Genomic DNA, 21,470 nt, shown 5'->3' with positions numbered 1-21,470 from the left:
TCTCAAAACAAATGAACCAAATACTCGCCCTCGACCCCTTGTCCACATGTTTCCCCTTCATATTAAAGCTTCTCTAAGACTTACTTCTTCACCTTCTGTTTGTTACTTCACCCAGCAGAGGTTGTCATCTGTTCCCATAATGCCTCTTAAACTGAATTCAGTATTAAGAATTTCAGCAATGGCCATGCTGCCCAGTTGAATGGGCACTTCTCTGTCTTCATCTTCTTTGCTCTGACAGTAATATTCAAAAGGACTCTTGCCTTAAGGTAGTCTCCTCCCTTGGTGTCCATGACATAACTCTTGGCTCTCCTTCTACCACTTTGATCATGACATCTTAGTCTCAATTCCCAGTGCATTTAACCATTTCCTTGCTCAAAATCTTCACTTGGATGTCCCAATAGGCATCTCAAATTCCATATGTCCAATATAGATCCACTGATATGTATGCCTCCCCCCCCACATAAAACTGGAAGTTATCTCTGACTTGTCAATTTTTCCACTCTGAAATATGATCCATCAGCCCGTCCTATTGGCTCTGTGTCTGCATGGTGTCTTGCAACCATCTACTCCTCCCCACTCTGGTCTATGTCTCTTCTTCTGCTGGATTATTTTATTATAGAAGCTCCTAACATGTTTGCACCCCTCCAGCCCATTCTCCACAAACCAGACAGAGTTATCATCCAAAATCTCTTTAATGGTTCCTTCCTTGCTGATCTCAGAACAGCTACACCCTTTATCACGACCTAGAAGGCTCCACCCTCTTCTGCAAGTTCTCAAACCAGTTTCTCCATTATACTCACTCCTTTTCTCCAGTCTCTTTTCTATCCCTTAGTCAAGCCAAAGTTTCCCACCTCAAGGCTTTGGTGCTCATGATTACATTTGTCTGAATGGCTCTCTCCAACTAGTTTTTGCAAAGATGGCCCTGTCTTATTCTTCAGTTCCAGTCTTCAGTGCCACTTTTCCAGCAAGTCCTTCCCTGGCCATACCCTTTTAGTAGGTATCCCCAGGTATTCTCTATCTTTGCTTCCTGTCCATGTCCATTATAATCCATAATAATTACTTTACTTATTAATTAATTATTTGCAAAACCCTTTTCCAGAGCAGAAGCTTGTACTCTTGAATCTCCAGCATCTAGCACAGTGCCTGCACATAATAGGCAATATGTAAGTGTTAAATAAATGAATGTGTAAGTGTTAAATAAATGAATGGGACCATGGAATGCTTACTGTATAGTTGGGCCATGCTCTATAGTATATGTACATCATGTCCTTTACCTGACTGCAACCTGGTCTCTGAAATAAAACAGCCATAATTCATGGTTATTTAATTTCCTTTCAGTTCTCATAACAACCTAAAAGTAACTGTACTATCAGAGCCTGGGAATTTTAGATGTGCATTTGCTCCAATTCTCTCCAGTAAAACAAAACCATGTTAAGGATGTCCAGGAATGGGAGGCTGTGTGGCTTCACAAAAGAGGACTGGCTTGGGAGTCAGCCAACCTAGAATGAGCAGTCTGGTCTTGAGAGAGTTCTTTCATTTCTCTGGGTTTGGGATTCCTCATGTAAGAAATGAGAAGTTGGGACTCAGTTTTCCAGGTGTCTTGCCAACAACAAAATTCTAGGGTTTGGTGAAAGCCTGTGACCCACCTTCTAAGTAGAGCGCCTCATCTTGGTTGGGGAGTGTGTCCGTGTGTGTGTGGTGTGTGGCACAGAGCTTGGAAGAAGGGCAGGGACCTTGCCTGCACTGGGTGCATATGCAAGCACCAGTCATTTGCCCATGGATCTTGCAGCACAAAAAACACTTCACTTAGATTGTTAGAACCAAGACACAGAACGTTCTGGGGGCATAGCCAGAGCAATTCTCCTGCCAGCATTCACCTTTCCTTGAATCTCAAGGGGAGTCCACAGATGGCTCCCTGACATTGCTCCAGGCTGAACAGTTGGGATTTTGTAGGTGCTGAGTTTTTCTTTTAAAGGGAGTCTATGTGGCCAACAGACAGCCCTGGTCACTTTGGCAAGCTCCATCTCTGGCAAATTTCCATGGCACTTCCACTTCCACTGTAACCTAAGTGGCAGGAAGAACCCCAACCCCAAGAGTAGTAGACACACACAGCAGCCTTCAAAGTAAAGCAAGTTGAGTTAATGGCTTAAGCTATCTTGGAGCAACAAGCATACAGAGACCCAGAGAAGAGCTGCAGGTAGGCTCCTTGATAAGAGGGTAGCTCTTTAAAGCTGTGATTCTGTCTCTTAGTTTTCCCTGTGTTTGCATCCCTGTCCTTCGTTCACTTTAGGAAGGTGGGAACGGTGCTCTTCTTGGCTCCACAACACACACTGGCTTATTTGGGGCCATATCTTTCTGTACTTGAGTTTTCTGGATCTAGGCAGGCCCTCTTCCCTTTTCTTCTTCCCTCCTTTCCCCATTTATGAACACATTAGGGCCAAGGACACTGATGTTCATTTTTGGGTTATCCCAGAGCTTTGCATGGGTCCAGGCCTCGGAGAAAAAGCAGTGGGAGAGGCATGGTGGGCCACAGACACCACACTGGACTGTACTTCAGGGCGACAAGGCCAGTGGCAAGAACTTGGAACAGAAAGGTCACAGGTGCCTTCTGAAAGCCTGGCTCTCATTATTTCCACCTGCGGCTCAACAGTTAGAGTCACTCTCCTTAGGGATGCCATGGCCTTTCCAAATATTTCCAGTTCCTTCCCTCTGATGTTTATTCTTATTTCAGGTGAGATTTACCTCATTTCATAGGTGTCTTGTGAATTGTTTTGCCTCAAAATCTCCCTGGGAAAACTGCAACTGTTTCACATGGTCAGTGTGTCTTCCTGAAGGATGCCAGTAAGCAGAGCAGAAAGAAAGGACCTAGTCAGGAGTTAGCCTTTTTCTAGCCAAGTGTGGCCTGCTGAACCTTTTCAAGAGTAATGCATTAAACAGAAGTGGAAGCTTCAAGCCAGGGGCACTTGGTCACTCCTGAAAATGTGTTATCCCTTCTGGAAAGTTTCACTGCTGTAATAAGTGATCGCAGATTGAAAGGATCGTTCTGGATTGTTTGGTTTTGAGCGAGCTGGCAATTGTGACTGCAGAAGCCTCTTCCTCCACCACTGGAGTCAGACCCCAAGTAACGCCGAAGACATCCTGTACGTTGTCAGTAATTTTACTTGCATACTGGAGAACCGATTTCCCTCTTAGAAAGGTTCTCGTAGTCATAAGAACAACTCTGTTCTTTTCTCACTCAGTTCTAGTATCTGTAGATGCTATTAAGCCCTAAGGGATTTCCACATTTAGGGCTGTGTGAAGGAATGCTGTCCACGTGGGACCTGGAGGGCTGCACAGAACCGACCCAGGCTTATTCTTAAACAAATGTGTACTCCACAAAGGGAAACTTCAAATAAGTTAATGAGTAATGGGATATGGACTTTGCCATTTTGCCTGATTTTGGTGAGGTGGCCCTCTGGTTCAAAGTTGGTCACCCCTCATTAAGGACTTTCCCAAGACCTTGCAGAGCCTAGGGAAAGGGCTGGAGCATAAAAATATAACCCAATTAGTCAAAAAAAAAAAAAAGTCACCACGTTGAATAGAAGGCTGTCAGACCCATGACTAGACTTTTAGGAGTGTTTGGGCACACGTAACCACAGTGATGGAATGTTCATCTCACATGGCTCTCAAAGGTATTCTTTTTCTAAAATTTTAAGTTATTGCTTCTCTTTATTGTACACAGTGTCCTATAAAGAAGATATATGCCCACAATTGAGCTTTGAAAGAGGACCACGGGGCCAGTTCCTTTTAAAGGGAATGAAGTCAAGCAGTAAATTTGCTGGTCATTCTTTTCATATGGACTGTATCTTAGCCAGCAGTTGGTCTTTGATGTCCTAACAATAGCGTGGGGCCATGGAAGCAGGAGAGGATCCCCATTACACCGAAATGCATCCACACTCATTACAATTTGGAGACCAGTCTGCAGGGTACGGCCCATCAGGGAACACAGGGAGTGAGCACTGGGGCTTGTGGGCTGCCCTTCCCATTGAAAAACGGCCATCTCTTCGGTACTGTCCACCTCGCCTGTTGCATTCTTCACTGTATTTTTCACTGAAGTATGATACACATACAGAAAAATGCACACAGATAATGATAGAGCTCTGTGAGATTCCATAAACCGAATGGGTCTGTGTAAACAGCACTCACATTATGAAACAGAACATTAGCAGCACCCAGACAGCCCCTGGTGCCCCCTTCTAGTCATTTCCTTGATCAAGGCAACCAGGGTCCTCTCTTCTGCCAGCACAGATTTGTGTTTCCTGGTTGTTTTCCATAAACAGCATCAGCCAGCACACTCTGTGCCCGGCTTCTTTGAGTCAGCATTACGTGTGTGAAGCTGTACGGCTTCTGTTTGTGCGCTCTCAGTGTGTGCACTTACTGATGATCTGCTCTACTGATGATGGGCATTTCGCTGGTTCCAGTTTGGAGCTATTTAAATAGTACTGCTCTTGGGATGCCTGGGTGGCTCAAGTCGGTTAACCGTCTTGACTTTGGCTCAGGTCATGATCTCAGGGTCCTGGCATCGAGCCCCGCGTCAGGCTCCCTGCTCACCGGGAGTCTGCTTCTCCCTTTGTCCTTCATTCAACTTGTGCTCTCTCTTTCTCTCTCTCAAATAAATAAATAAATCTTAAAAAAAAAATAGTGCTGCTCTGAGCATTCTTTCTCAGATCTTTGAGAGCACGGATGAATACATTTCTGTGGGGTATATATCCAGGCTAGGACAGGTGGGCCAGGGAGTACATACATATTAGTTCAGCAGTTTGGAAAGCCAATTTTCCAAAGTGTTTGTATTAGTTCATATTCCCTATAGATGCTCTCCATTCTTGCCAACATTTGGTGTCATCAGTTGTTTGTTTGTTTCCTTTTAGCCTTTCTGGTGGGATAGTATAGTGATTTCATATCATAGTGATTTCATATTTTCAGTAGTCATGTATTTTTTTTTTTTACCATTAAGCTGTATACCCAATGTTCAATTCTGTGATGATCAACAAATTAATAAACTATTAAGATAGTTGAAAGGAGATTTATCCCAATTCAACATTTGGGATGCAAAGGGAGAAGAAAGAGGTCACTGCAGAACATACTGGACGTATGAGAAACAGCCTACCAAAACCAAAACAAAACAGAGGGTAAAGTAAATATACTGGGAATTCAGGGCAGTAAGGGGCTTGCGAGAAACAACCGAAAAAGATCTGGAACCAGAGTGGCCCACAAACTGACTAGATATTAACAATGTAATACCATAGCTAAAAAAGGGAATCTGATATTACTGTCAACTATGGGAAACATTTTAAAAACTGACTACTTGTTCTTCAGAAGACCTTGAGGAAACGGAATTTGTGACACACTGAAGAGAGGGAAAACTGGATTAGTTGCAAGGAAGAAATTCTTCTGGCCAGCCATAATCACTTAAAAGCAGAATATATAGCTCATGGAGCCTGTGGAAATTCTGTCCTCCAGGCACATCCCGTTTCTCTTGTTATGTCTGGGAAAGGAAGGTAGGAAAGGGTGTCCCTTCTTCAGGGAAGTGGTTGCAGGCTTAAATGGTTAAGGCTCTGTGAGTGATGAAGAACATATTTGCGGGCACGGTTCCATCCCTACCATGGAGCACACGATTTTTAAGCAATGAGACTGCACAAGGAAGGGCATTCAGAAGGAAGGCAGAAAGAGATGGACGTGCGTTGCTTGACTCAGAAACAACCTTTGGTGGGCGGAATCCTGTGCTGACAGAAATCCACAGCCTTTTCCAGTTCTAATTTCTCAGAGGCAGGCTCCTTCGGGCCTGAGGCTGGCCCAGAGCCAGGCTGAGCTGATCCACGCACACAGCCCTAGCTGATGGCTAGGTCCCACTGGAGATGCTCATCACATCCCTCCGGCATCTGCTTTGGGACGTGGCCGCGTGGTGGGTCGGGTGGGGAGGGGGCCTCCGTTGAAGCAGGAGGCCAGCTGTGTTCCCAGTCTCTTCTCTCAAGCTGTCCCTGCTCTTGCTTTCCCTTCCTGTTCCCACATGGGAGAAGAAGCCGAGAATAGCCTTTTCAGAAGCATCACTGATTGGCATGAGGTAGAATGTGTCGGCCACATGGAACGGCCTGGACTGCCTCAGTTCTGTGCGACCTTGCTCTCCACAGGAGGCGCTCTGAGCAACCAGATGTCACACCTTGATTTCCTCACAGCGCTTTGCCTCCGCTTCTTCAGCTGCAAAATAGAAATAGTCCCCATTGGGCCACTTTGCGAATTGAAGGGGTAAAGATATAGTCCTGATGGCAGTGCCTGGCACAGAGGAGAGGCTTCCGGTTAGCTTTTGTATCAACATCACCTGTCCTGAAGATGAAGTCCCGAAGTTAGAATGATCCCATGAGGATGTCTATTCGTTGATAAAGCAAATGAAATGCAGAGAACTAAAGCAACTTACCCTAAATCACACAGCTCTATCATACCAATACGCATGAGTTAAACCATTCTGGGACATCCAGCATGGTCCATGCAACATGATGAGGTCCTAGTGATGGAGCTATTACTATTATCCCATTTTACTGAACAGGATGTGGAGGCATGGGGAAGAGCACAACTTCTGCCTATGGATGCGTATGTTAGTGAAAAGCAGAAGTGGACCTGAAACACATCCAAAGCCTGTGACTTGGGTCACTCTGTCGGGCCTGGTGACGAGTTTGTGCTGAAGGAATGGTGAGGCCCCAACAAGGGCTGAAGCGTGCTTGTTGTCTCTGCCTTACCGAGCATCTTCATCATGAGAGGACAGTGGCAGGTAGGCGGCTGGTTGTAGGAGTATGGGAGACACGTGGAAGACACCCAAACCCAGTCCACAGCTTGGCTCCTGGCCTGCCTAGATCTACTGAGCCCCAGAAGAACTGCAGGGCTGTGAACATGAGAATACATGCTTATTGTCGCAGCCACTGAGTTTGTGGGTGGGGGTCCTCTGTCATGCAACATAATTGGGAAAGAGCTGAATAATGCCTAACCTGTATTCAATGTTTTCTGGGACTTGCAATTTGCAAGATAAGCTTCTAAAATGGTGCTTCTGGAGCGCCTGGGTGGCTCAGTGGGTTAAAGCCTCGGCCTTTGGCTCAGGTCATGATCCCAGGGTCCGGGGATCAAGCCCCACATCAGCTCTCTGTTCCATGGAGAGCCTGCTTCCTCCTCTCTCTCTCTGCCTGCCTCTCTGCCTACTTGTGATCTCTGTCTGCCAAATAAATAAATAAATAAAATCTTTTTTTAAAAAAATGGTGCTTCTTAAACTGTACTGTGTGTATGATTAGCATGGGGCTCTTATTAAAACGGAGGTCCTAACTCTGTTGTTTTGGGGGCGGGCTGAGATTTTTAGTTCCCCGAGGAGATCCCAGGAGATACCACAGCTGTTCTAACACTCTGGGTGCAAAGGCAGAGCCGTCATCCCAAGCCTCTGCTCTGTCTCTGAGCCACAGCTGTGCCTGGTGAACATCAGGGCAGCGGATGGGTGAGGGAGGGCCAGTCCCTGTCCTCCAATGAGCACTCTAAGTGGGTTTCTAACCCTGAGCCCTCGCTCCTAACGTTTAGCATAGCCAGGAGGCCAGCTCATGTTAACATTTCCTTCAGCCCGCTTCATGGGTTAGGGATTAGAATCTCCTAATGAGATCTCCCCTTTTTTACTTTTTGCCCTTTCTACTTCCTGGAATCTGAAGGTTCCCAGCAATAAAACTGGCTTCCAATTCATTTGGGGCTCATAACCAATACCAGATTTCCAAGTCACAATGTAATTGAGTCCCCAGGCAAGAGATAGAAAATCTATTTCTGGTTGTCTTAATTTCTAGTCAGGGAGGGCAAGGGGACAGGAAGATGAAGGGAGCAATGGACAGCAGCTTCCAGAGGAAGACAAGCCTTTTGCTGGGACATCTCTGCAACCTGTTTTTTTTTTTTTTTTTGTCTAGTACCTAACTCTTCTTTCTACCACCATTATCTGGAGAATTGAGCCCTGTGAAATTTTTGTCCTTTGGGCATCCTGGAAAAATAGAAGAGTTCTCTCCAAGGAGACAATATCTTCTCTCCTTTCTTCAACTTTCATCGTGTAGTTGACTCTTGAACAACTGGGGTCCAAACTGCATGGGTCCACTTAACATGGATTTTCCTTGATTTTATTGATAAATACAGTATGATGCTGTAAATGTATTTTCTCTTCCTTAAGATTTTCTTAATGACATTATCTTTTCTCTAGCTTACTTGATTGTAAGGATACAGTATACATTATGTATAACAGACAAAACATGTGTTAATCAACTGCTTATGTTTGCAGTAAGGCTTCTGGTCAACAGCAGGCTATTGGTAGTTAAGTTTCTGGGAAGTCAAAAGTGATACGACTGTGTGGAGAGGGGGGTGGATGTCCCTAACCCCTGCATTGCTTAAGCCTTAACAGTATATTGTAGATCACAATCTACAAATGTTTTAACTGTAGGAAGATCTCATCCTGAGACTCAACTTCCCAATATTCTGAAGGTTTCCAGTGGTGTCTCTGGATTGTTATAGATCTTAAACATGTTTTATGAGTGCCTTAGAAAGATTGCCACAATTTCCTAATTAAGCTAAAGATACACCTATCATGTGACCAACCTGTTTGGCTCCTAAGTATTCACAGGAGAAATGAAAGCATATGTTCATGCAAAGACTTATACCTGAATATTCATAGCATTTTTACTTTAAGAGGCCCAGATTGGAAACAGCCTAAATGTCCTTCAGTGAATGAATGGATAAGCCTATTGTATGCAGACAGTGGAATACTAATTGGCAATAAAAAGGATCAAATGCTTTTGCATAAAACAACATGGATGAGTCTCAAAATCATTTTGGTAAGCAAAGAAGCTTGCTGCATTGTACATCCTGTATGATTCTACTTATATAAAAATCTAGGAAACGTAAAAACCAATCTCTGGTGACAGAAGGCAGCTCAGTAGTCTGGAGACTGCTGGAGAACGCGGGAGGACTCACAAAGGAGCACAAAGAAACTCTTGGAGATGACAGACTTACTCATCATCTTGATGGTTTCACAGGTGTCAAAACTCATCGGATTGTTCCCTTTAAATATGCATGGTTCACTGTACATCTATTACACCTCAATAAAGCTGTATTTTAAAAAATAATAACACAGTTGCCATTCCTCCCCACTCCCCTTCCCCCCATTTTCTCTCCATCCCTATCTCTGAGAGGTAGTTGGGAGCCAAGACATGTTTTTCATTTGTTTTATTGGCACTGGCATGAATATTTTATCTAGATGCCCGTGGGAGTAAGTTAACACCTGGGTGGCCTATGACATCATTTCCAGCTTCCCTGGATCCTTCATATAGATTCTGTCCACACCTTGTTATTTTTGAAAATAGAGATGTGGTGTCCGGGGAGAAGTGGCCTATTGCCTTCACAGTCTGTTTTCCGTGTTCCAGGTCACTTATGTGAACATCTGGGGATTAGGGTGCCCCAAACTGTGAGTCTGGCAGCCCGGGGCCCCAAACATGAAGCCAGAAACTCTCCTTCCTATTCTGTTGGCCCCACAGCACTGTCCCTGCCAGGGGGTCAGGGGATATCACTCTCTTACAGGGGTATATCAGTCACAGACAGGGCTCTGTGCAAGTTGACTTGGTTTACTCAAATGTGCACAGGTCAGGCCAACAGGAAGAAGGAGTAGTTAACCTACTGTTTTTACTTCTACTCAGTTTACAGAAACAACTTTCAGTGATGCATGCTGGTCGGCACTTGGGGAGTTGATGAGCAGCTGCATTTATCAAGGCCCTTGGCATCTGCCTTTTTTAGGCATTAGATGACAATCCTGTGCACCTCTGAGGACTTTCTACCACCGCTTATCCTCCTACCTACAATCGCAACCAAGCAGGGAATCAGGCTCTGAGAAAAAAGACCAATTATCTCTTTAAACGCTAGCAGTCTGAGGGTTCACCTGGCCCTGATCTTCCTCATTCCTACTATTTTGGAATTCCCCTCCTCCCAGCTGCTCTGGGAGCGCATGGCGTAGCCAGATTCTGTTGCTGCCCACAGCATGCGCCTTTCTGAGACTAACAGGCTTCAGCTTTGTTAATGACAGCAAGAAGCAGCAAGTGCCTCATGGAAACTTCCCTGTACACTTCTTATACCATCACTACCGTCCCCATGGCCCAGTGCACGAGTAGTGTTTTGTTTAGTTTGGGTTCTCCCACAAGGAAACTCTGAAACGAAGAGCAAGTAGTATATTTGGGAGATGACCCCAGGAAGCTTTGGTGGGGGAAGAGGAAAGAAGGCAGAGAAGGAAAGAAGCCACAAGGTTACGTGATCAAGCCAGTGATCACAGTGGGCAGTGAGTGGAACACTGGGCACTAGCATGTTGACTTTATTAGCATTGTATTCCATCTAACCTCTGGACTCATCAGCCACAGAAAGAAGTTAAGTTTTATCTTTTATGTTCACAGCCTCTTATGAAGCTTCTATGGAGTACAGAAATGATTTAAATAAAATCCAAAATGAGATCTGTTTCTTAATAGCACACTCCTTTGCAATTTCTTAAACTCACTGGGTATCATCCTGGGTATTCAATCGACACCGCATCGCATCCCCTGAAGAATCTTCTGTCTTTTAGGAAGCGAATACAGACAAAGGAACACTCTTAGCTGTCACCGAATAAAGAGGCTTCCTCACCATTTCTTTTTTTAAAAATCAAAAAGTCCTGAGCCAAGGGTTGCAGAAGAAAGATGTTCTCTGAAGATGAGAGAGAAATAAGAGGACCACAGAAACCATTAAACACTATAAACTAAGACCAATGCAGATAATTGAATCTGGAGAAGATAGAGAAACTATTAAAATAACAGTCTTCAAGGGGCGCCTGGGTGGCTCAGTGGGTTAAAGCCTCTGCCTTCGCTCAGGTCATGATCCCAGGGTCCTGGGATCGAGCCCTGCATTGGGCTCTCTGCTCAGCAGGGAGCCAGCTTCCTCCTCTCTCTCTGCCTGCCTCTCTGCCTACTTGTGATCTCTGTCTGTCAAATAAATAAAATCTTTAAAAAAAATAATAGTCTTCAAGTCCTGCATGAGACACTTTTTTGAAAAGTGAGTGAATGGTGGTAAAAAAATAGCAAACACAAAACTAAGATGTAGCATAAAAGATTTAAAGGACACATCAGATGGACAATATTATAACATTGAAGGTTGTTAAAAGAAATACTTGTATGACATATGGAAGATTGTGGGATTCTTTCTTTTGGAGGCTTTAAAACCAAAATAGACTCTTCTTTACTGAGTGGGTAGTTCTCATGAACTGCACAGGGTATGGTTCCATCTGTATGAAGATCTAGAGTGGACAAACTGATCTATGATGACAGGAGTGAGACACTGGTTGCCTTCAGCAGGAGTGAATTGCCTATGAATATTCACTAGAAGACTTTCTGGGATGATGAAGACATTCTATATCATAATCTTGATGGTGGCTAAATGGGCATATACAATTGTCAAAAATGGAACTGAACTTTTAAGACTCATTTATTTTATTGTATATAAATTATATTCATTATTAAAAAACTAAAAATGCTGAGAGAGAAAAAAGAGAGTGAAGAGGAAGAGGAGGGGAGGAGGAGAGAGGGAGAAGGGAAGAAGAAAAAGAAGGGAAAGGAGAGAAGAGGCAAGGCTATAGAAGCTAGGAGAAAAAGGTGAGAAAAAAACTGATTAAAGAGTGAATAAGCAAGAAATTACTCAACAAGAATTCTTAAGATGAAGAGAAGCATGGAGCTTCAGATTAAAAGTGTCCAGTGGTGCTAACCAGAACTACCTAACTAAAGCCTTAAATCTAAACACAACATGATGACATTTCTGAAAGTTATGAATAAAGTGAAAAATCCTAAAAGCTTCTAGTTAAAACAAAAAAAGTCATCTACAAAGACATAGTATCATGTTTTTGAGTGAAACATGAATAAAATGGGATTTTATCTTCAAAATTCTGAGGAAAAACAACATGGAACACAGCCAACTACCAAATTAACATTTAAGTATGAGAACCAAATAAAGATATGTTAAAGCATTTAGGATCTCAGTGAGTTTAGCCTTTGATAAAACCCTCTCTAAAATAAATTTCTGAGAATGTTTTCTAGCAAAATAAAAGATGAAATATGAGATTTGAGTAGCAGCAAAAACAGATGAAGAAATAAGTAAATTTTACAGTTATATCTAAATAATTATTGGGAACATAAATGAAACTCCTAAGAAATTATTCCTAAGACAGTTATAATGAAAAAGAAAGAAAGAAAGAAAAAAGAAACAGAAAGAAAGAGGAATAATCGGGATTAAATATTCATATAATGTGATTAAAAGTTGAGAGATACATAGAAAGAGAAAAGGCATGCCAGATTCTTATGTGGGGGGGAGATTTAGTTATAAATACGGATTGATTTTCAGCACTGATAGAAAAGTGTAAATTCAAATCTGTTAAAATGTTAAGAGTAACAGCAACAGGATATTTTCAAAACTTGAGCAAAAATGAACATGGTAAATAATATTTAAATACTTATTGAATGTTCATGTGCTAATAAAGTACTTAACATGCATTCAGTGATTTAATTTTTACAACAGCACTAGGAAATAGTTATATATCTAATTTCCAGAGGAGGAAATTAGGATATAGGCTAACTCTCTTGCCAAAGGTGACACAGAAAATTGGAAGGTACAAGGCAAAATGAGAAAAATTATGGAAATTTGAGAATACTACATAAAATGGGAAAAATATCTTCAAATCTACCCATAATCACAGTAAATATAAATGAGTTAAATTTATTGATGTATTGCATGGAAAAAGAAATTTAGCTATTGGTTATTAATAAGAGAGATATTTAAAAGACACTCAACAAATCCCAGGAGGAAAAAAAAAAAGGAAAACAAAAAAGGTATTCAAGACAAAAACTAATAAAATGATAAATAAGGAATTTCATCTTGATAAAATATAACCACCAGAAAGGATATTTTATGTCCCAACATCATGGATTCTAAACAAGTAAAGCAAAAATTAATGGGATTATGAGAAATAGACAAATCCACAACAGTAGGATAAAAATGAAATTAATTTCCTTGAGGAATCAGTAGATAAGTAAAAAATAAATAAATCAAGAGTTGGAGGTTTTTCATAATATAATTAACAATCTTAATCTGATAGGTCTTACAAAGAGATGTAAGATTGTACAGCATAAAAATATACAGTCATGAAATATTTGCAAAATATTTCTATGTACAATATACATAGAAAGCTAGGAGAAATATATTTGTACAATATAATATGTACAAAATATTACTATGTACAAACTTTAAACTGAGAAAGTCTAATTTATCAGTATGTAAAAATATATGATATTCTGGAAAATGTAATTTATCAAAATTGATTAAAGAAAAGTTACATTATTTGAATAGACTACTGACCATGGAATAACATGGAATGTTAATCAGAGATCTCAAGCAAAGAGGTACCAAGGCCAAAAGGGTTTTATGAATAAATTTTAACCATCTCATAATCTTATTTAAAGTGCTAAGGTGAAAAAAAATGAAGATTTTCAACTCATCCCATGATGAATATTGATGAGTATTGAAATAGATACTTCTAGTTTTCATGCACACACCAGGAAAACTAAGTATATACTTTTATAGCTTTCCTAGATTCCAGAACTAACAAATTAGAAACTATAACAATAAGAAATAAAACCTTATCAAAATAGCAATCAAACCTAGGTATGATAGGACAAGTAGTGGCTATTCATTTGGACAAAAAACAGAGTTATATCTTGCTATATCTTTATCTTAAACCTTAAACCCACAATAAATAAGTAAATGGACCTTAAACCCACAAATAACACCAAAGTAAATTGTAGTTCTAAACAACAGCAACATCGACAACAATGAAAACTATAGAACTGTTAGAACAAAATCTGTTTAAAGATTTTGACAATCTCTATTTGAGGAACTCTTTCTTAAGTAAGGCAAGAAAACCAAAAGTCATAGGGGAGATGATTCAGAGTTGTTTATATTTAAAACAGAAAGTTTTTGCATGGCCAAAGGCAGTGGAAACAATATTAAAAGATGAGTGCAAGATTGGTCTAAACATTTACAAACCCTATGAGACAAAAGATCAATATGGTAGAGATTTTGCAAAAGATGGCCACAATAATTCCTCCCAGCCCCATACACGTGCTCCTTTACAATGTTATTTTGTTGGTCTTCCAGTTAAGAAGAGTCTATTTCCCGTCCCCTAGACTCTGAACTAACCCATTGATTTGTTTGGCCAACAGAATGTAGATGAAGTTGTACAAGTTCATCAAGAGGTCTTGTAATTTCTGCTTTTACTCTCTTGTGGCCACCATGTAAAGCCATGAAAGCTAGCTTCCTTGAAGATGAAAGACCTGAGAGAGAGCCTAGGTGACAGCCAGCATCAACCATCAGACATATGAGTGACATCATCTTGGACTATCAAGCTCATGTCAAGCCAACACAAGGCTACAGCCACAGCTATAATTCTGGGTAAGTTCAGTAGAACTACCCTGCTGAGCCCAGAGCAAGTTGCTGACACACAAACCGATGAACTAATAAAATAATGCTCGTTTTTAGCCACTAAACATTGGGGTGGTTTGTTATGTATAATAGCTAAGTGGGACAGTCATCTATAGTTTATAAAGAATTCCAGGGATAAGAGCAAATACCCTGGTTGGAATATGGGCAGGCAAGTCACAAAACAAGAAAGACAATGCTTGTTGACCTGAATCAGAGCTGGGAGTCCTGCTGAGGAACTGGAAAAGGAACGTGGGCTCCACAATCCACCTGCCTGCGTCTGAATCCTGGCCCTGTTCACAGCTGCGTGGCCTTGGGCAAGTTACACAAATCTCTCCAGGCCTCAATTTCCTCACCTATGAAAAGGCTATAGAAAAACTGTCAATCCCACAGAACCATTGCAAGGAAACTTACTTGTATTAAGTACAAATAAATGTGCCTTTTGCTTCTACTGCTATAAATAGCTCAGGTGACCTCTTGCATCAGAAGCAGTGATGCAAGCAGTAGGGATGCCCGGTGCCTCAGAGGGTTAAAAGCCTCTGACTTTGGCTTGGGCCCTGATCCCAGGGAAGCAGGGAGCCTGCTTCTCTCCCTCTCTCTGCCTGCCTCTCTGCCTACTTGTGATCTCTGTCAAATAAATAAATAAAATCTTAAAAAAAAAAAAAAGCAGTGAGAAGCTAAGCTGTTTTATTGAAGGCAAGTAGAGGGATAAAGGAAGAAAGCTCTTAAAGATGGTAGTTAGGATGCAGAGAACAAAGACATTGAATTACATTTCAGAGCTTGGTTTGCCATTATGATATTATAAAAATATCAATTTTGTGGTTTATAATACTTGCTTCTATCTCACTGTCTTAACAAATTTTAGCTTTATTATTTAAAATTGGCAGAAATTCATGGTTTTAAATTTGACTGAGATTAGTAGAGAGGCAGCCATAAAGAGGTATAATAATAATATCATATTATTATTTTATTATATTATATTATAATTATTATTATATTATAGTAATAATTATTATTGTTGTGGATTCTATATTTTAGAATGCTCTATCTTCCAGACTGCTTTCATTATATGTAATTGTTTTATTACTATTATCAATTAAAGACATGAAAGAACTAATCTGAGTTTCTGATTAACATGACACACTCATTTCAATGGAGATAAGATTTTATTCAAAAGTGAAAAAAGTTAAAGTTTTTTGTGCATTTTTATGCAGCTGTTGCAGACAACTGGACAATTTCTTATAAGATATTTTAAAATACTGAAAGCAGTACGCAGACTGACATTGTTTTCATGAGCCACATTATGGCATGCTCAAAGCATTTTACTGCCACCTCCTAACAGCGTACCTACAGTATGGGGATAGTCACAGAGCTAAAAAAAAGAATGTATCCTCTAGTATGTTGAAACTACCCCCCAGATCGTGTTAGATCATGTTTATATATATGTGTGAGTATGTATATATAATGTTATCAATGTATGTGTATATATATATAAATATGTATATTCCTATTTAACACAATAAGACTGTCAAGATGTGTTTGAAAATTTAAATTGTTAAAAGGCCTTCTCTGTCTTACAGCCAGCATGACGACTTTGCTAAGAACTTGGAATACAAATATCTTCAAAGATTTTTCACTATAAAGTAACAAAAACAAATTAAGCAGCTTCTAGCTGTGCACCCCTGGACAAGTTACCTAACATCAATGTTTTCATTTGAATCTGGGATAGCGATAGTGCCTGATTCACAAGACTTTTGTTGATATACGTAAAGTGTTAAGAACAGTGCCTGACACATAAAAGACACTTGAGAAATCTTAGCTATTATTGTTGTTATTCTTACTACTATTTTATTGGGTGTCCTTGATATGTCCAAACCACCAGATCTTAAATAAGGGAGTATCTCTTTTAAAAGATCCCAAATACCCTACTGTTGGGTAAATAAACCAACCATTGTGCATTTCTAACTGCAACCTTGTATTTTAGAATATTTTAAGCGGTAATAACAAATAAATAAGGTAGTATAAGGATTGGTTAACTTCCAGGCTACAAAAAATGAGTTTAGCAACTCAAAATATCACAGAGCCAAAATAAAATAAAATAAAAATTAAATAAAATATCCCAGAGCCAACAAACTCAAATGGGACTTAATATGGGTTAAATATGCCCAATAAACAGGAAGAATATAGTGTCCCCAGTTTTGTTTTTAAATGCACCTGCTAGTAGTGAATTACATTTCCAGGGCTGAAAACAACATACTAATAAATGTCTTTTGCAGACCTTCTCACTTGGTGGAACATACTCTCTTTCTCCATTTGAATCGTAGTATCTTTAGAGAGCCAAAGAAATAACTTTAGTCAGGAAGAATATAAAACTTTTATAATAACAAATTACAAAAGAGAATAAAGTTATGAACCAAACTGTTAAACTCATCATTCTGCCTGGATCAGTGCATAGAGTAGACCAAATAACCAAACACTATTACAAGATAAGCTGAAACGGGGGATTAGCAGCTCCTTGGGACCCAAGATATTCCTAGGACCATTACTCCTTCTAGATCCCCCATTTCTTTTGCCCTCTTGGGGAAGTTCTTCAGCCAAAGGCCCTTTTGAGAATTTAATCCACTTCCCCTTTGCAGTTGCCACTTCCACCAGCTGCTTCTCTCATTACCTTACTGTTCAGGCAGAAAAGGCCAACCCCAGGTTATTCTAATGATAGCAAACACCTCATAAAGAAATCTGCCAAATTTACTTTTCCATAGAACACCATTTTTACAGCTTTTCATGAGCCCATGAGGAAAGAAAGCATCATGTATAAAATATGACTTCCAGAAATCTTGAAAATATTAAGAATGATGTCTACAGTGTTAGACTGCTAGATGTACCATAGTCTAAAGAATAGGCATCTCTTCTCTTCAGTTTCCCCAGAGGAATCCTATCAGCCTGTCATTGTTCCTGTTGGCCCATGGGAATTGACATTTTCAGAAATGTCCCCAATTTTTAAAAGAACTGCAAGCTCTGGGGTGTATGTTTTTCCACTCCTGGTTTGGCATTTGCGTGCAAGGATCACCTTGCTTTAGTCTATGACACCCTGGCAGAGAGAAAACTTGGTATAATTTAATCAAGAATTTGGAGTGTATGAATGTTGGCAAATTTCCTAATCTCTTTTGTGCCTCAGTTTTTGCATCTGCAAAGGGGGCATATTTACAGGATAGAACTTCATTAAATCATTGAAATTCTATAAAGCGCTTAATGCAGTGGCACACAGTAAGCACTATGGAACTATTTAAGTGAATTCTCTCTTTAACAGAACTCTTCACAAAAATTACACAAAACGTAAAAAAAAAGGAATTAGTTGGGGCAATGATTGTAAAGCCCTTGGGAACAATGAATAATACTTATCTGGACATTGCAGAGTAAAGAGTTTTGGAGAGGCTGGTTTGAGGAAGAGATTTTAGGAGTCAGAAAATTCCCACTGCTTCTTGGGAAAATCCTTTTTGATTTCTACCCATGTCCCAAGTTGACAACTGCTAACACCCTTAGACTCAAGGAAAAGCGTCTTCCAAGACAGCGGCAGGAAATTCCTACCTGAGCAATCCTTCATTCGGAAGCGATAATTGACCTTGTGTCTGAAGCCCCTTCTCCCCTCCCTAAAGGCGACCCCCACCTCCTCCACCGTCGCCCTTCCTTGGAGCTGAACGGATCATCAGAATCCCGTTCCTAAAGCGACCCTCAACAGGAGCAGAACGCTGGAAGGCTTTACTAGACATCTGAAAGCCCCAGGTGACCCGGCCCCAAGCACGACAGGTGGCTTGACTCCGCGCCCTCTGAAAGGCTGGGGACGTACACGGGAGGCACGTGGACTGCCTGGGCAGACAGAGGGTGTCTGGCCATTCTCCTCGGGAAATTAGTTCCTGATCTTTGGCGTTACTTTCCCAAAGGGCGGACTCACTGAGGTTCTTCCTCTCAAACCTACGTTGGGGATATTACCCTTAGTTAAGCCTCTCCAACCCTGTCGTCCCCTCTCCCCCAGAGTAACATTAATCAGCCTCTAAAGGGCAACCAGAGACTGGCAGCCCCCTAACGCCAACACACACACACTCCACACCTCCTCTGCGCATCCCAAGCCTCGCCCCCCAGGTACCCGACCTGTGACAGACCTGAAGGAGAGCGTCTGCCAGACCTCGACGCAGGGTTCAGCCTCCAGGCACTTACCCCCGCTCTGCCTCTGCCTGAGACAGGTTGCCCCCGCCCGGCTGCTGCCCAAACATTTGCTCTTTGGTGAGGCGGGGGACCCGCCTCCACGCATGCAGCGGGTGCTAACTCAGCACCCCGCCACCCTGGGCCCCGCAGCCACGCGCGCCCCTCTCTGGCGGCGCACTCACCTGCAGCTGGGTCCGGCTGGCGTTGCCCGCGGCCGCGTCCGGCCCGTCAGCGGCTCCCGAACCGCGCAGCACAGTGATGTGCAGCGTAAGCAGCAGCAGCCCCAGCAGCAGCAGCAGCTCCGCTGCCAGGCGCACCATCCTCTTAAGACGCGCGGCTTTAGGACCCGGCGCGGCGGGCGGCGGCGGCAGCGGCGGCGGCGGCGGCGGCGCCGGGGGAGGAGGAGTTGGAGCCCGGGAGCCCGGCAGCGCGGCTCCCGCCTCGGCCCCTGCCGGGGCCCCGCTCCCCGGGCCCGCGGGGCTGGCGCTAGGCTCAGCGGGGCGCGCCGGGCCGGGGGAGCAGGAGCCACCGCCACCGCCGCCGCCGCCGCCGCCGCCGCACCACGGCGGAGCCACCGCGGGGCCGGGGGCGTCCAAGCCGGCTGCGGAGCAAACCCCGGCGCTCCCCGGTGGCGGCGGCGACGGCGGCGGCGGGGACGGGGGGCAGCCCGGGACCCGGGCTGGGCCGGGGACCACCCTGCGAGCAGGGGGCAGCGGGGGCAGCGGGGGCGGCGGCGGGGCGGGCGCAGCCGAGCCCCCGAGCGCACATGGGCGCCCCAGATGTGGCCGCGGCGCCGCAGCTGGAGCGGGAGCGGCCGCCAGAGGAGCGCGGGGAGGAGGAGGAGGAGGAGAAGGAGGAGGAGGAGGAGAATGAGGAGGAGGGCTTCAGTGGCGGCCCGGAGTTACCTCCACGCTTGGCTCCCCCGCCCTTGCCGCCCGGAGCCACTCACCCGACGAGCCACCTCCCCTCCTCCCCGCGCTCCTTCGGGCCGCGGGCCACGCCGCCCAGCCGCCAAGTCCTAGGGTGAGCCGACTCCAGATGGGGGCCCCGCGTGCACAGGGGCTGTCACTGTTTGGAGGTGACCCGGGTGCCCCTCCGGGGTCGGCGTCCGCCTGCCGGGCTGCGCCAAGTGCGCGCACTGCTGCCGAGGTCGCTGTAGCGGGCGAGGGCAGACCTTGTGCGTACTGAGGCTCGGGGCTGTGGGTGGGTGGGGTGCCTGGGCGAGTTTGGAAATCTTTATTGACAAAGTGGAGTTAGGAGTTGTGGTGATGGAGAACCGAGAGGGTGAAGGACAAGCCAGGTGTCTGCCACTGTGCGCCCCTTGCCAAGAAACTGCCGTGCGTGTGTACGAGGGGAATAATAAAGTGTCGTTCCAGAAGGGTCTTGACACTTGGTCCTGGACTGGGGGCCGCAACTCCCTGAGCAGCTCTTCACGCGCCCGCGGCGCCGGGTAGAGCTTGGGAAGTGAGACGTGGGTGTGGGTCCGGTCGAGCGCGCAGGTGGCTCGGCTGGAAGCTTCTGGAGCCAGGAACGCGCGGCTCAGGCGCGCAGGACGTAGTTGGGGCACTAGGGGTCAATCTCAGCTCAGGCAGTCACGCGTCGAGGGGCTCATCCCGGAGGCGCTGCTCCCGGAGGGGACCTAGGGGCTGCCGTCGCACAGCCGCAGCTCCCGGGCCACCGCCTCATGACCGCGCTGCAGCCTCGGGCTCCCGCGCGCCGTTCATGCCTTGCTGGGGGCCTTGGGCGAGTGGAAGGGCTCCAGGGTTGAGCAGAGGGCGCGGAGTCCTAGCCTCGGATGCGAGATCGAAGTGGGTCCGGTGGCAGGCTCGGATAACCGCAGTGGCAGCGCGCTTTTCCCTCCCTTTCGATCAGGGTCTGGCTCCCGCCTTCCCGAGTGGCTCAGAGTGGTGAGCGCAATGCACGGCTGGGGCCTTTTATATCCCGCTTCCCCCGCCTCCTACCGGGTTTCCTCCTTCCCTCCTTCCCTGTGCCCGCCCAGCCGGTCCCTCCCAGTGTGTGGAGCCCTCCGCCTAGGCGTTCGCACACGTACGTTTTGCAAATTTCCAAACCTACCTCGCTTCTGAGGCTCCGGTTCCCTGGGGCTGATCCTCCCGAATCTAGCTTAGGTGACCAAAATTAAATAAACCTTTTTCGCCCGCACGCCTTTCTCTCCGCCCTACAAACTTAAGATTCTAAAGTCAACTACCTTCCGACTTCACATCTTTACGCAAGGCACGTCAGCGGAGTCTTACCCAAATTAAGACAAGAAACCCTTCATCAGTCCAAAAAGTTCCTCAGGTCACCGTGACATTTTGCAGAATTTAAATAGCAGTGGTCAAGATAGGGTGTAATGGTTGCGTTTTAATCTGTGTCCGGGAAAGGAAGGGCTGAGGCTAGTTGCCGCTTAGGAGATGCTGTGAGCATTTTCAAAATTCTAACCAGCCCTAACATTTTATTAATGAATTGGCAGCTGTTTATAAAGCACTCGGTATCTTTCCCTTTTCTGTACTTTGGGGAAGGGTTGCAGGGGGAGAAAGGGGAGATGTTTGGAGGGAGTGCTTGCTTTGGATTTTTAGGCGACCAGTCCCGTCAGGCATCTCATTGAAATCTCTGGGCTCTGAAATGTCAAATAATTGTCAGCCAAAGCTCTGGGGGAGAATTTGAAACAATAGACCGTCCGCAGTTCAGATGGGAGA

The 21,470-nt window shown here is 44.2% G+C and overlaps 1 protein-coding gene across 2 annotated transcripts in view; it reads right to left on the bottom strand.

The window, feature by feature from the left end:
* Positions 1-19,177, bottom strand: part of ISM1 (isthmin 1) — a 73,575-nt gene extending 54,398 nt beyond the window's left edge. The window contains exon 1 of one of the 2 annotated variants that reach the window (XM_059134051.1): positions 18,957-19,177. In XM_059134051.1, the coding sequence (XP_058990034.1) occupies positions 18,957-19,094 (138 nt within the window). In that variant the 5' untranslated portion in view covers positions 19,095-19,177. Of the gene's footprint in view, positions 1-18,731; positions 18,872-18,956 lie in introns of those variants that run through there. The other variant, XM_059134052.1, reaches the window with a different exon arrangement.
* Between the last annotated feature and the right edge of the window lie 2,293 nt (positions 19,178-21,470).

Source organism: Mustela lutreola, chromosome 9, assembly GCF_030435805.1.
Source record: "Mustela lutreola isolate mMusLut2 chromosome 9, mMusLut2.pri, whole genome shotgun sequence".
Classification (NCBI taxonomy): domain Eukaryota; kingdom Metazoa; phylum Chordata; class Mammalia; order Carnivora; family Mustelidae; genus Mustela; species Mustela lutreola.
Note: the sequence above shows the minus strand (reverse complement) of the source record. Positions and strands in the feature narration are given on the sequence as shown.